Below are 16,322 nucleotides of genomic sequence, written 5' to 3'. Positions count from 1 at the left end.
AGCCCTCAGAGAAGGGAAAAATAAATTTAAAAGTGAAGAGTCACAATTTTGCTTTTTTATTTAAAATTGCAAGCATTACTTTTTTTTTTTTTTTTTTTTTTTCTGAATTAAACTTAGAAGTTCCGTTGTTTTGATCTCTTTAAGGGGAAAAAAAAAAAAAGAGAAGTGAACCAAAACCCACAGAAATTGTTTTAAATTTATTATCTGCTAGCAGCACATACTGATAACTATCAGCCTGACTGTCAATCCATAATACTCCAGTTGAACTGAGGGATTTGTACAGTTTCATACTGTAAGATAGGATTAAAGTGGATGTCTCCTTTCTCTTCACCTTGTATTTGAGCAAGAAATACAAGTCCTTGCCTTCTGGGTGTTACAGGCAGCATTCATATGCTGTTCATTAGCTTTCATTGTGCTTGTTGATAGTACATGAGATCTCCTTGACTTTTGAGGAACTGATTTGCTTTGTGTTGTAAAATATGTGCTGGTTTAGAAGAAACAGTGTAAGGGGCAATCAGAGCTTCTTCTTTCTTTTTCTACCACTCCTGGCCTTGCAGCATCCTGGTGTAGTGTCTGCATGGCAGTGTAAGTTTAGAGGATAAGGTTTGCTCAGTGCTTGTGGGGCCGTGCCTTCTTGTCTCTTTTCTCTTGGGTTTCAGCACTCATCATTGTTCTAGAGGGTAGATCCTAAAGAAAAGGCTGATGCTGCATTCCGGGTGTTAATGTGTATTAACATGTAATTCTTGCATTGTCAGCAGCTGCCCCTTCCGTAGGGGTACGCACTGTCTGCTTAGGCATCAGCCTTGCTCTTCAGAGATGTCAAGAGATTAGAGTTGATGATTTGGCAGAAAAATGTATTTTATGGAGCATAAGTGCATTAAGAAATTCACAGAACTTAATCAAGAAGTATTTTCAACGAGCTGCTGGCCGTTGGCTCAATAATTAGAGTTACAGCACGTAATTTAATTGTGTGCAGCGTATGCAGTGTTGGTTTTAGGTTAGTCTGTAGTTCAAATTGAAGTTTTTGAAACATTCTGTATGGGGATAGGAGGAATGTGGGAGAGCATTTAAATACTCATTGAGGGGAAAAAAAAATGTTTGTTTCCATTTCAGATAAGTGTCTCTTCTTTATTTTATGGAGTAATTAAATTGAGTGTGCTTGTGTACACATACAGAGTACATATATGTACACACACATGCAGAAGGCATGCACTTGTGTATGTTTGTGTGTATATAGTTCCTGTTGACTGAGAAATAGTGCGGGGAGGTTATTTTCTATCTTGTAGCCAATAACTGCTGATGTGAATAAAAGAACTGAATGCTTACAGTATTAGTACTTTCTTTTTGTATTTGCAGACTTTTAAAAAGAGAGAGTGCTTTGCAGACTGGAATTTCTTTTGGTTTCATGGTTGTCTTTCACCTGTATCTGGAATTCTTTAGACTAAAATTATTTTTAAAGGATTTATTCTGTTCTTTAATGTTGAAACCTTTCCTGTTCTTTTTTTTTTTTTTTTTCCTTCATGTTTTGCATGTGATAGACAAGTTTCAATCTTAAAGGCTGCTTAATATCTCTAAATTAAACTTAAGTTTCTGGAGGGTATCACTTATGCAGTGTTTTGAATAAAGGGATGGCTTACTCTTCTGCTTGCATGTCCATTTTAGTCTCTCAAGTCTGTCATTTCAGACATTTCTTTACTTCACGTTTGTGTCCTCTCGTCTTCCTTCTTTCTGTTTGTTCCTTTTTTTGTTTTTGTTTTTAAACTACTAGTCTATGCTGACTATGACCCATATGCTGTGGCAGGCGTGTGTAATGACCATGGCAAGACATATGCACTGTATGCTATCACAGTCCATCGGCGAAATCAAAACAGTGAAGAGACATGGAAGACGTATCGGCGTTACAGTGACTTCCATGACTTTCACATGAGGATCACTGAGCAGGTAATTTGTCTCACAGAAATTCTTCAAGGTTTCTTCGAAAGGTGTTTTTTCTGTGTGATGGTATGGCATAAGTATTGGCTTTCTCAAAGTGAGTTAAGATGCAGAGTTCCAGCACTATATTATTTTGCATTAAGGTATACTTTTAAATTGTTAATGTAATAAATTATTTGTACCAAGTAGTTTACAGGTGTACCCGTTTAGTTCCTGATGCTGAGGCATTAGATTGCTTTAATAAAAGGATACGGTACTAAATAAAGTTTTCTTTCTTCCCTTTGCTAAGTTTTACTGTGAAATGTTTGTATGGAAGTGCTATTGGTCTGGAACAGTGGCCTAGTTCATCTGTTATATTTGTCACAGAGGATAAAAACTCAGTTTGGAAAGTACATATTTAGGTTTTGAGCAAAATGTTAAGGATTGTTGGGTTTCAGAAGGGACAGATGTTGGCATTTCAGTGTACTGCTAGACATTCTTTTATTTGATATACTTGTACGTTCTTAACTTATCCTCAAATGAAAGAAAAAATGTTGAAGATGCTTGTAATTCACTGAAGTACAAAATAAAACCTAAGATTTTGTATTTCTCTTGTGTTTTTTTTTTTTTCAAAACTGAGTTAAAATTAATAATAATCCCTGGCCTGGTGAAACAGGTATGGGTTACCTGATCTTATTTTTGTGCTTCATTGTAGCATCTCCGAAACTCCCAACCAATATTGCTTTGTTTTGAAAGTAAAATTGAAATTCTTACTGAGTTTGCAGACAGCAGAATATCACTAGTATGGTGAACTTTCTTGTGTGCATGTCTGAGATACTTTTATTGACATCTTGTGGGTAAATGTTAGAATCTTTTCTATAAAATTAATAGAAAGGGCAGGGATTTATTTTTTTTTTTTTGGGGGGGGGGGGGAATAGGCACTCAATCCAAAATTAAATTGAAGTTGTCTTTGTTTATAGTATCTGTATGAGCTTTTTTTAAAAAAAATTTAAAGTACTGAATTCACAGAATCATAGAATGACTTGAGTTAGAAGGGACCTTAAAGTTCACCTAGTTCCAACCGCCCTGCCATGGGCAGGGCCACCACCCACTAGATCAGATTGCCCAGGTCCTTGTCCAACCTGGCCTTGAAAACCTCCAGGGGATGGGTCATCCGCAGTTTCTCTGGGCAACCTGTTCCAGTGCCTTACCACTCTCTAAGTGAAGAATTTCCTCCTAACATCGAATCTAAATCTCCCTTCTTTTAGTTTAAAACCATTCCCCCTTGTCCTATCGTTATCTGCCTGAGCAAAAAGTTGCTCTTCATCTTTTTTATAAGCCACCTTTAAATATCGAGGAGCTCCAATGAAGACTCAACAGAGATCTTTTAGGAAGATGTACAAGTTATCTTGATGTGTAGTCATAACCTTATCAACTTCAGCGCAAATAATGATGATAAATTTTGAATCCAATGTTTTTGAGAGGGTGTGATGACATATGAATAACTTGTAGACTATAGTAGCATATGTCTGTATTTCAAAACTCAATATTACTTGGTATGTTTGGAAATTAAATTTTGTCCTTGACTGTCTCAGGAGTTTGCATGTACTTGTTCTTGATATCCTACCTTCATTTTGGCATCTCCAGGGAGCCTGAGTTCTGGTCTTGATGCAGAAATTATTTGCCAGGTATTATATGGTTGATGAGAACAGGTGATATGAAATAATGACCCCTGTAATTTCTGAGGTTACATGGTGATTAGGACCTACTTTGAACACAAAACAATTTTTATTTTTTTTTCTAGTTTGAAAATCTGGCAAACATACTGAAACTTCCTGGCAAAAAGACATTTAACAATATGGACAGAGAATTCTTGGAAAAGAGGAAAAAAGATTTAAATGCATATTTGCAGGTAAGCTGTTAAGTCTTTTGGTCTGCGTTCTTTTTTTTTCCTAAGGTAGATAACTTGCTAGCATTTATTGTTAGTGCTGTTTTTCTTTTTTTTTTTTTTCTTTTTTAAAACATGAAACAAAATGCTGTTGTAAGTGTCCCAGCTGAAACTAAATGCCAAATTTAATTTTGAATAAACAGAAATTTCACAGAAACATCATCAGTACTTCCTGATCTTAGTACAGGAAGGTTCAGGAGTTTGGTTTTGAGATAAAGCTATCTAAAAATTCAGATAATTTTCTAACAGAATTCATCCAAATAAGTCATGGAGATAAATACTCAATAGTATACCATAAGAAGTTTAAACTTACTATTATCTAGTCAGTTGGCCATCTCTGTGCTCCTTTGGTTTATTCTCAGCTGTTTCTGCCCTCATTCCCCTTGAGCTGGTGAGGTTCCCATTGTGTTGTGTGTTTATTTATTTATTTATTTTGAGTACTACACCACGTAACTTTCTTTCATTACACTCATTTTTGTGGTTACTTTCTCTTGTGCCATTGCGTAAGGATTGGCACAACACCCACTCTCCTCTGTAGCAGAACCACACAACTTCTCCATTCAGATAAGACCTAGCTTTGACTTTACAGGGACTTCCCATTGACTGACTTGATGGACATGTTAATAAATAATGAAAGTGTATTTTTCTGTGAGATATAATAATTAACATATAAGTTAAAATTATAGAAATTACCAGACAGCAGATTGTTTCCACCTTTAGAGTAGTGTTGGAATAAAATCTAGAGAACGAATGAAAAAATACATTGCAAGATACGGTGTTTTTGGTCATAAACTTTTACTAAACTGCATGACCTTTTTCATAATTAATTAAAAAGTGCCCTTCAACAAATATTTTATTCAGCTCCTGTTAAATCCTGAAATGATGAAAGCTTCTCCAGCTCTAGCCCATTATGTGTATGACTTCCTGGAGAATAAAGCCTACAGCAAAGGGAAGGGAGATTTTGCACGGAAGGTAAGAATGTTTATCACTATTAGTAAAACTGTAGTAGAGCATTTATTAGTGTGATGCCTGCATTAAATGGAGATATTTAATCGATATTAAGCAGTTTTATAGCACTTTCAAAAAAGATTTCAAGTGAGTTGTTTTAATATTTGTGATTAACAAAGTATTTCAGGGTACACAGAACTGAAAATGTACCATTTCTATAGCAGGTACATTTATTTGTATGACAATAAAATCAAAATTTTGAATTGGGCACCACGTATTGCACTAACAGTTTATAGAACATGTTTTTGTTGCAAATTACTTTGTCAGTGACATCTGATTTTTTTTGTTAGTCTCATTTCTTCTAATATCCTTTTTCAAATCTTTGCTCTGTATTTGCTGTTGTTACCATGCTGTCCACTCTTCAGCTGAAAAGATGAAATGCATTTCCCTTCAGAAGCAGCTGCTGTGTGTTTAATTGTTGTAAACATTCAGAGCCATTGATCACATTCAGAGCTCTGAGCTGAGCAGATTTTTTGTTAAGCTACCAGAAATATTCAGAGTACAGTTGGCCAGTCTCTGCATTTTGCTGCATTTTGTAATGAACTTAAGCAATTTGAAGTGTTCCTTATATTATTGTTCTCTAGAACACTGTGATACATTTCATAGTGTATTAATTCACTAGTGTCCTCACAGATTATACAATTCTGGTTAAACATCTTCCCCTTCAGATGGACACATTTGTAAACCCACTGCGTAACTCTATGAGAAATGTATCAAATGCAGTCAAGTCTCTCCCTGACAGCCTGGCAGAGGGAATGACTAAAATGTCAGACAACATGGGTAAAATGTCAGAGAGATTGGGACAAGACATAAAGCAATCATTTTTCAAGGTAAGAAAATATTTGGTAGTTAATGTGTACCAGTGAATTAATAGGAGACTAGCTATCAAGTCACTTAAACTCATGTTGTGCGCTATAATGAAAAGTAACGTCATTAGACAGGAAAGCAATCTGTTTTATACCTGTGCACTTCAAATCTGGCAGTCATTATAACACAAACGTAGTTCTCTTTGGTATTATGTAATGTATTTGAAGATGGAATTTATGCAGGAACCCTTTAATTAAGGGCAGCCACTTGAAAAGAATATGGTCAGTAAAAATTCAATACTCCTCCATTCTCATAAAACTAGGTTGCAGCATTTGCCTCTTTCAATAGCAAAAGAACATATGTATTGAAACTTAAAATAAGGAGAGAGCTTCGTTTCTGCTTATTCCTTGCTGAATTCTGTTTTTAATCAAATTTTCTTTCTGCCTGTCCTCTCATCTACAGCTGTTATCTGTTGTATTCCTAAAATACAACACCTTAAAGGTGTGGAGTAGTAGCAAGTCATGCTATCCAGAAGTCCTATAAAGTAGTAATCTTACCCTCTTTTCCCTCACCCTTTTACTTGTCTTGCTGTAAGGTCCCGTGGTCAGGGATCATTCCATTTTATATTAACAAAACATTTATAGTAGATGTAGAACTGTAACCAAGATGAGTTAACCCTTAAACTATGAAAGGGAAGAACAAATCTGTGATGTATGGTTTTGTTGTTTGTGTTTGTTGTTGTTGTTGTTGTTGTTTTGTTTTGTTTTTAATGTTACTTGTGAGAGATTGACCGCGTCTGGACTTTCTCATTGCTGGTAGCTTCCCTGGTGTGTACATCTGCAGTTATACCCAATGGGAATTCTTGTGATAAAGAGGAATTATCTAAAGAAACATCAGTCTGATATGGATTTATAGATGTTTTTGCCTTCATAAACATTGTTTTTTATTTCATTGCAGGTGCCTCCTTTGATCCAAAAAACCTATTCAGATCCTGACCATTGCCGTGTTGCAGCACCAATTGATGACAATGTGAGTCTGACACTTATCCCTTCAAAGACGAATCTTCTAAAACCAAATTAAAGATTTAGTTACTTTGTTAAGCAATGTATTTATCTTCTGATAAATAAACCAGGCACTTACAAACTATTTGTTGTTTGTTTTTTTTTTAAAAAAAAAAGAAATTGATATGCTCCCTTTTAAAATTAACATTTTTTAGTACTAAAATAGCTTTTATGACAGTGCAGTAACTTGAAATTCACATGACACTGCTTTGGTGTGTTTTGTATTTTTTTAATATATATTTGCCTTTTTTTTTTTTTTTGCCTTCTTCCTATTTTTTTCTGTTCCATGGTAGTATGGTACCAGACTCTTATATTATATTACATTATTTCAGTTGTCTTTTTATAGAGCCTGGTTTCTGAGGTGACCTTTTAGGGAGCATTCATTTAATGGATCAGAAGTAGTGTTTGGTATGTTTTGAAGAGAGGGAGAAAAAAAACCAAATCCATATATTCCTGAATAATAAACTTTCAGCATGTGGATACATTGAATGTGTGAGGTAATAATGTTAGGAAACTTGATGGTGAAGTCTAAGCTCTTGATGTTATCATAACTATGGTATTTTGCTATTGTTTTGATTGAAACATTGATCGTATATGTGAAAACAATTGGAGAGGAAAAAAAAAAAGAAACCTTCATCTTTAAGTAGGACAGAAAGGCCATGAGATTACCAGTGATTATATGCAATTTGCTATGGTCATAAGCCTGCACCTGTTCTGCCTTTCACGTTTCATGTTTTTTAGTCACATCAAAGCATTCCAGTTTGTCTTCCTGTGCATAACTTCTATGATGGCTTGGTAGATGTATTTTTACTCAAATAACTTAGATTTGTTCTTCTGGATTTTCTTTTTACCTCACTGTTTGTCATTAAATCAGACTATTTATCTGCAAATTCATAATTACAAATGTGTATCTTCTACCGCTCCTGAAGCTACTATTTTTGCATGGGAAAAATTAAATATAAAAAATAATATAGTTCAAATATATGAGCAGCTTCTCCGCAAATATTTCATTGATCTTCTGTGAAGTGAATAGAAGCTTCAATTCTTGATAGCTTCTAATTTAACATACCATGTGTTTCTGAAAGGCAGATTTCTAATGTTTTAAAACCCTTCAGTTCTGGACTGCTATGAATTCTACACAGTCACTAAATCAGACAAAAAATATGTCAATTTAAATAGAATTTTACATTTCTTTTTTCTTAAAATAGGGGAAACAATACTTTAAATATGAGGCATGGATCCATGGCAACTCCAGTTGAATGATGAATCCGTTGTGTTCCATTTGTATATAAAAATGTTCTTGGTACTCTTAACCACAGTTTTAGCCTTAGAAACTCACTCTGAAGTGAGATGTACCTGTGTAGCCCACCAAGTAAAATAAAAATTCTCCAGTAGCAATGAGGTCTTCTGTGGTAGCATTAACAGTGTAGTGCAAACATGAGTAAAATGCAGGTGAAGTTGCACCGCTTGCTGAAACCAGTCTTCCAATTAGAGCATTTCAGATTTAAAATAGAACACCAAACCATGAAGGTTATATGTGGAATGTAAAAATCCTAATCCAAAACCACAGAAAAGGTATTGAGTCTTTATGTTTTTCTGGGGGTATAAGATAATTTTATTTTTTAATTTGCTATTCTATAAAGTTTTAATCATGAATATAAAGTTTAAGTAATGACTGAGTCAAAAAATCACATTCATTGTATTTGAAATAAACAACTTTGGTCTTTTGTGCAGCACTGTGCGATACAGTAACTCCAAATGCTATGTTTTTATGTAACAGTTTAAGATATGCTATTAACATAAAGTTTAGTTTGCTGCAGTTTGGCATATAAGCAGGCTTTGTTGTTAGCAACTACTGTAGGATAAAAAATAATAACAGAGGAAAAATTACTACTCTTACTAAAATTTAGTAAACTTCCTCAAACTTTAATATTTTAAAAATAATGTAGATGTTGGCTGTCATTGCAAATGTACACTATCCACCTTTAAAAACAATTTCACTTAGTTACTGAATCCCCTATATTAGGATTTCATTAATTTTTTTGTCCTGTGAAGTAGCTACTAAAAACTGTACCTTTCTTGAGCTGAAATAAGTTTGCTGATTGATCCTATTTTTACTCACTTGGTCAGGTGGATGACAATATCCCGCTTAGAGTAATGCTTCTCCTGATGGATGAAGTCTTTGATTTAAAGGAAAGAAATCAGTGGTTAAGAAGAAATATAAAAAATCTGCTTCAACAGCTTATTAGAGCAACATATGGTGACACAATTAACAGGTACTGTTTTGCTTGTAGAGAGCTATTGTGTAAGTGAAGCTATGTAGAATGTGTCTAGAAATCCTTTTTGGTATTGCTCAGCTACTGTGTTTTATATCTTCTTGCCTTCCCCTTTAAAGAGGATTGTGAAAGAAAGTGCAAACGTGCTGTAAAAAGGTGATACACACAATGTTGCTGAAAGACCAATTCTGGTCACTCTTACATGCCAGAGAACTTCCACAAAAGTTTTCACATATCCACAGGAGTTCATGGCTTTTGTGAATGCACCTTAATTAAGTGATACACTAGCACTATCAAGTTGGGTGAACTGTACTTAGTTGGTATGTTACCTTTTTCCTCTAACTTTAAAAGATGGAGGAGAGAAGGATCCCACTACTATGGGATCCCACAATTACGTCTATGTAATTCAGACATACCCCTTTCATTTACGTGCAAAGCAAAGTAGTCATGCTAAATAATTAATGTTTGTTGTTAATCTACAAACTTAGATTTCTACTGCTTCCAAGTTTTCCTTTCTAATCACTTGTTTCTGAAAAATGAACAAAAATAAAGACCAAAGTTTTCTAGAAGCCATTTAATTAACATTAAATTGTCGATTTGATGTGGGGCCATGAATCAAAACTTGATTCCTGTCAGTGAGAAGTGCGCTTTCTATTACAATGAGGAAATTCCCAAAAAAGAGCTTTGTACCATTCATGAGTATATTTGTAGTGTTTTCATTATCACTATTTCAGAGAAATAGTATTCATGGTACCAGTAGTGGTGATGCCTTGTAATAATATAGCACTGGATTGCTTTCAAATACTTCCTAGTGGGAAGATGCTAATTATCTTGAGACCTGTTGAACAGCTCTGTGAACAATTTTTGCTGCTTTCAGATTGTGATATAACTAAACTAGATGAGTTTGTACACAGACAGCAGCTTTCTTAGTGCAGAGATGTGTGCAGAACTGTGTTTCTTCTGCATTTGGGACTATTCCAGATGCTTACAGCTTCTTCTGGTTCAGCAGTCAGGCCTGGTTTTAGTAGATCCTCAAAGTTTAATGGCATTCTGCAACAAAGTTCTGTTTTTATCTATTTTTTCTTTTTTAGAAATTTTTGTTTAGGAAATCAGTCATGGGATTTTAATGATGCACAGATATTCATAGTATTTCTGTAAACATACCAAATCTGAATATTGAGCTGTGTGTATATGTCGATGAAGGAAGGTCAAACTTTGTGATCAGTCAATTTATGTTCAAGATTACAAAGTAACTTCATACATAATTAGGATAATTTGAAATTTTAAGTAAGTTCTTTGCTTACAGAAACAGAATTTGAAGAACGCTCCATGATGAGGAGAACTCTGCAAGCAGAACATTTATATAACACTGAAGGGAGATGTAATGTCAGTTTTCCAACCTGCTTAGTCATCATGCATTTGCTCAAATGGAAAAAGGCTTTAATTTTAGCAGTGTTCAAAGAGTGATCAGTGAGTTTAGATTTTTATCTTGAGAATTGGCGTTTGCCTTCCTGATGTGCAGCCTTATAGAACCTACGTACAGAGTTGGAGAAAAGCTGAAGTTACGCTTTGTTTGCACCAGAATACTTTTCAAAATGCTATGCTTTTTTTTTTCTCTCTCTCTGTTGTAACAACAAAATGAGACTTTGTTCTTTTGATTTTAGGAAAATAGTTGATCATGTTGACTGGATGACATCTCCTGAACAAGTAGCAGATGCTGTAAAACGCTTCAGGTACATATTTTATGACACATGTTAAATATAAAGAGCTTTTCAATTGGTATCTAATATCTGTGTATCCCTTCCATTCGTTTTATGTGAAGAAATTATTACTGTACAGAAATGCAGTTTGAGTAAGTCCTGCTTCTTAATTGTTTTAAGTGAGTGAAAGTATTTGTCATGTGGAGAAAAATGTTTTACAGTTTTCTCCTTTTCCTTAAAGTTCTTTGTTAACTGGCCCTGAAGAGCTGTGGTATTGTTATATCTCTGAATTCAGGATGTGACTGGATGAAGTGTCTTGTTTACCTTGATGAAGGCATGTGCATGCCCAGTATTAAAAGGTTGTTACTACTGAAAACCCTAGCTCTGTGCTAATACATGTTCCATACAAGATGGAACAATTGAACTAAAGTCTGAATTTGAATTTGTCAGAGATCCTCATAGAAAAATCTGCATGTTACATATGTTCTTTCTAGAAGTCTTAATGGCTTCTGCAAAATTTGTTGAGCAATAGCACCCCTCCCCTTGCCTTTTTCTTGGGGTGCGGGGTGGGGTGAAAGATGTACAGTAGGATAACCTATTAGCCAAAGGGTCATACTTTGGAGATACTCTGTTATTCTTTAATAAAGTTGAGTAAAAACACGTGTGTCTTAGAAAAAGAATGCGTCATTCACTGAGGAAAAAATAGCTTTTCAGACAGAGGTATGTGTTTTGCATGGGGCATTATAGTATAATGAAATGACCTCATCTCAGATTTAGCGTGTTCATAGGTTAACTTCTGTTAGAGCTCTGTTGAAACAATTAATAGACCTAAGGCTACAGTCTGTCAGTGGCAATGGAGACTGATTGGTAAAAGCAAATTTTAGATATATTTTATGTAGCAAGTATGTGGTATTTGGATGTTCCTGTGCTAAAGCAGCATGAAGTTAACCACGAATAGATTGAGTGTATCATGCTTCCTGCTTTGGATTATTCCTTTTTCACCTTTCTTTTCCCTTCTCTGATATTTAAAGTGTGTTAGGTTCTGTATGAATTACTGTCTCGTATTTATTTTATGAGATAGCTTGGAAGGGATTAAAAAGAGCCTTTCACTTGATTAAAATGTTAATGTATTTTGACAGATTTGCTTTTGTTACAGAGATGCTTTTTGGCCCAATGGCATTTTAGCAGAGACTGTTCCGCGGAGAGACAAAGCTATTAGAATGAGAACAAGAGTAGCAGGGAAGACCAAATTACTGGAGGTAATGCCAGGTAGGTGGGTTTGTGTTTGAAGCTAAATAATCCTTACCATCTAGTGGTGCTGGAGTTAATGTTAGTGTTCTTGCTGATTTACTGAAATGTTGACTTATTAACTGTATCCAAATGAAAGCGGCTGTAATTATTAATGCACTGAAAATCTTCACGTGGTACCTTTGCAACTGTAGTCCTTAGAACCAACCCGGTACTTAGTTTCACTAGAAGATTTAAGCTTAATACATTAAAAATATGTATTCCAATGCAGCATGATTTCACCATAAAAAGCACACTTATTTTTTGTATATTTTCCACATATACAGTGTGAAAGAGAAGTAATTTTCAGAGATCCTTTCTGCTCTAAGAGAACTTATAGCTTAATCATGATATATATAAGAGAGGTACTGTTACTCCAAATTTCAAACAACATAATTTTTTAAAAATTCATACAAATTACTCAAAATATTTAATATTCAGTTTAAATTTGTTGTTAACAGGTAGAATTTAATTTAAAATGTGTAATTTTTATTTTTGTAGATGAACTGAAGCACATCATAGGCGCTGAGACTACTCGAAAAGGCATTCTTCGGGTCTTTGAAATGTTCCAGCACACTCAATTGAATAAGAGAATGGTGTATGTCTTTCTGGAAAGATTCCTAGAAACCTTATTTCCACAGAATAAGTTCCATGAGCTCTTCAACAAACTGCATTCACGGTCAAAGCAGATGCAGAGGTACAAACAGAGACTACACACTACTCAAGCGCCTTCCTTGCAGAAAAGGTGACACTTCAAACCTATTAAGCTGGTGTATGTTTGTCCAGGACTAATTACTTGGGCAGATTCTCTGGGGCTTCAAACTCACATGCTGTTACTTCTGCACCAGTCTTTTAGTGTCACATATTAGATTATTAATGCATCTGTAAGACCTGTGGATCTTCTCATCTTCACTTGTAATTCAACCACTACCAGAAGGGTTTGTGTGTCTTAAATGATTTGGTGCGTCTTCATGCAACATTGAGAAGAATACTGGCCCGTTGTATAAGAATGCTGATTCCTTCCGTTCCTGAGTTGATGTTTGCCAGCAATGAAAAGTGCCAGACTGTTTGAGTGAAGCACAACAGCTATGGCGATACAGTGGAGGAAAAGAATGTTTTGGCACTGGGAGATAGTGCAATGTGTGAGAATCAGGTGGAATTGTTCTACATTATGGCTGTTGAGACTCCGTAGGGCTTATTTAACATTCCTGTAAAGGCTGAGCTAACATGAAAAGCAGTCTCTGGAACAGCAGGTTCATAGGGGAGGGAAGATATAGTTACGCCCCCATCATAAAGCTATATTTATTAAAGAAAATTTGAGGTAATGTGGTTTTTTTGCCACATGAAGTTTACCTTTTATGTTTTGAAAAATAAACTAACATCTATCAGGGGGTTTAGTAAAGGCAGAGGTGCAGTAGAAATAAACCCTTTATTCTGATTATTCTGTAGCTCTAAGGGCCATACTCTGCTCTTACAGCACCTGGCATACATTATGCATGTAACTTCAGTGGAGAAGGGGCATCATATTTATGTTCAATTGGTGTATTTGAACATATGTCCAGTTGATAGTTGTAGAAGGAAGGGGGTACGTTTCAAAGAGGATAGACATCTCGTTAGAAGATGAGGAAACGGCACGAAGAAAGTTATCACACAACTCCCCTCGTAAAATCTGAAACACTTTGGGTGTAAAAGACTGTCCTACCCAGTTGAAGGATTCTTTACCTTTGGGTGTGCAAGCCTCATGGAAAAAAGTTAGAATTAGTTGGTTCCTTACAGATAAAAGATTTCATTAGTCATATGCAAACGTTTGGAAATTCCTGAATGCATCTCAGTGTATATATGAAAATAAAAAGGAGATAAAACTACAATATTTTTTTAAATATTTTTTTTATTTTTTTGCATAGTGTAAAATTTTAATAAAAATTTGTCATCAAGGCCCCACATCCATCTGTTTAGTTTCATCAAATAATTTATGTCCAATTAAGAATACAGTAACATGAGTAATCCTGTTTGGCCACAGCATATCTCAGTTTGTGTTTTCTCTTTCATTGTCCCCTGCTGTTTATGAGCACCACTATCCAGGTGAATAGAAAGTAATCCTGCAGAGTCCATATTTTTTCTGAACACTAAATACAGGGTAAGATACAGCTATTGATCAAGGATCCTTACAGCAATTTGTGTCGAAATGGGAACAAATGATCCTTTTATGCAAGGGGGGAACACAGACTTTTTACGAAAGTGTTCTAAGAGAAGATAGAAGGCTCTTAAAGGACCTAGTTAAATTGACTGAAGCCTCTATATAGATATTTTTTTCTTATGGACTCTATTCACACAATGTAGCCTTTTATCATACTACTTAATGATGATCATATTGTACTGTTAACATTCTCATACAGTATGCATGGGCTCAAGTGCACTTGTTTTTTTTCTTTATTGCAGAACTAAATACTGTAAATTAAATCCCTTTCTTTTATAATTTCTAGGAAGACAAGTTGGCAAATACGTATGAATCCTTCCCCCTTCCTCTCTGCAGGTTTTGTAGAAGCGTGATGATTAAGTGCTGTTGAATTTAACAAAATTCTTGAGTTCCTGTGTGAAGTAATCAACATAGCCAGCAACTATTGTTTACATGCCTGTATCTTCCTCTGATGTCAGGGTATGCTCTGTTATACCTGATATCTGACTGATAAAGGTCATTCAGCAATTGTTCTTGGTGATATAGCAAATATATCATTGATACTACCAAACCTAATTTATAGCTTTTAAATCACTGAATTAGTTATGCAGTATGAAAATGGGAAGTTTAAATACTGTTTTGTCAAATCTGTGGAGCCTCTTTTCTATCTGCAGGTACCATGAAAAAAATCAAGAGAATAGAGATCGTATGCAAATTTGGGGTTTTCTTAATTGTCTGGTACATTTCTGTACAAAAAAATATAAAATAATATCTCTAGGAATGTGAACTGAACATAATACAATGTGTTTGCTAGTCATTTTACTTAATGAATTTATTACATATATATACTTATACACACATTTATATACATGTGTGTGCATATGTATATATGTACTAAAGTTTTGTCTTCTGTATTTAATTACAGAACGTGGCTTCCTAATTCAGTGGTGCCTGTTAGCTGGCAAGAATGATCAGAAATTAATACTTTTTGTTTAAAAGTTCATATGTATCTTTATTTAAGTGGTTTTCCTGTTGACAATTTAAAATACCTACCCTGTCAACCCATGCAGCCTGTTATCCTATAAAGTCTCCAAAACTGAATGTTAATATACGGCACTTAAGTTTCTGGGTGTATCTTCTGGCCTTTGGGTGCTGTGACTGGCCGCTGAAAATTGTGCCATTGTCAACAAATGCACTTGTTTTAGCCTTAATTATTTTTAAGAGAAAATGAGCAATTCAATTTTTCATTTGGTTTATCCTCAAGCTTGTGCTGCTGGTGTTTGCTAGAACTAAACAGTAAATTTTAAGTGCTACCAGAATGTGTACCAAAATAAAAAATATATGAATTCCACAATCTAAATTTTAATTTTGTGCAATATTTTCATTAAATGCATGTGTATTTGAATAACTGTAAAATAAATGAATTTTTAATGTTTTGAAGTCTAGGTTAAAAACGTCTTCTCAGCTAAACAATTTTACATTCTGTTGTTGTGTTAGTTTATTTAAGGACTTGTTTTAAAAGTCTTATTTGTTACTCCTCTGTTAATTCCCTTGTTCTTAATGATCATTGCTCATGTGAGCATAGCTCATACATTACAAGGGAAAAATCTGAAGAGCACATCTCATGAATATAGCTGTTATAAATTACTTGTGCATATCATTGTACAGTAAGTGTCAGCTGTGTGCCTAATTGTTCTATTGATGCTTTTTCCCTCCCTTCCCCATCCTCTCGTTTCCGTAACAATGAATGAACATGAAACAGACTGCCAGGGTCACTTCTACTGGAAGGATGAGGACTCTGAAATTTATTTTTTTTTTTGGAGTTTGCATTTATGTTCTGTCCAAAGCTAAAAAATACACTAATAAAGTATTAACAGGATTATTATGAGTCTCACTGTTTATTTGAAAAATAACTTTCTCACTAGCAGGTATGAATGTTTCTCGGGTCTGGGAGAAAAAATCACTGAAGATAAATACTGCTCTTAAGTGCTGCTTAAAAACAAAAAAGGTAATTTATTGATTTTAAAATGCTTTGTAAATGAATTTTACTTTTAACAAGTGAATCAGTACATTCATTTATTCATTTTCAATCAGCGTTTTCAGTGTCCTGTATCCTAAAAGGATATATACAGAAACTGTGTAATTATA

General features: G+C 34.7%; 1 protein-coding gene across 4 annotated transcripts in view; it reads left to right on the top strand.

Moving 5' to 3' along the window:
• The window catches only part of SNX13 (sorting nexin 13), a 65,174-nt gene extending 49,121 nt beyond the window's left edge, over positions 1 to 16,053 (top strand). Inside the window, exons 18-26 of one of the 4 annotated variants that reach the window (XR_004748124.1) lie at positions 1,769 to 1,941; positions 3,716 to 3,823; positions 4,721 to 4,831; positions 5,536 to 5,697; positions 6,632 to 6,703; positions 8,866 to 9,011; positions 10,676 to 10,744; positions 11,851 to 11,980; positions 12,500 to 12,637. Coding sequence is in view for 3 of the 4 variants with exons in the window: in XM_035317247.1 (XP_035173138.1) it covers positions 1,769 to 1,941; positions 3,716 to 3,823; positions 4,721 to 4,831; positions 5,536 to 5,697; positions 6,632 to 6,703; positions 8,866 to 9,011; positions 10,676 to 10,744; positions 11,868 to 11,980; positions 12,500 to 12,747 (1,202 nt within the window). In the remaining variant the exon portion in view is untranslated. Of the gene's footprint in view, positions 1 to 1,768; positions 1,942 to 3,715; positions 3,824 to 4,720; positions 4,832 to 5,535; positions 5,698 to 6,631; positions 6,704 to 8,865; positions 9,012 to 10,675; positions 10,745 to 11,850; positions 11,981 to 12,499 lie in introns of all 4 variants that reach the window. The other 3 variants (XM_035317247.1, XM_035317248.1, XM_035317249.1) reach the window with 3 other exon arrangements.
• Positions 16,054 to 16,322: the final 269 nt, after the last annotated feature.

Source organism: Oxyura jamaicensis, chromosome 2 (genome assembly GCF_011077185.1).
Source record: "Oxyura jamaicensis isolate SHBP4307 breed ruddy duck chromosome 2, BPBGC_Ojam_1.0, whole genome shotgun sequence".
Taxonomy (NCBI): Eukaryota; Metazoa; Chordata; class Aves; order Anseriformes; family Anatidae; genus Oxyura; species Oxyura jamaicensis.
The sequence above is the reverse complement of the archived record's forward strand: the minus strand, read 5'-3'. Positions and strand labels throughout refer to the sequence as shown.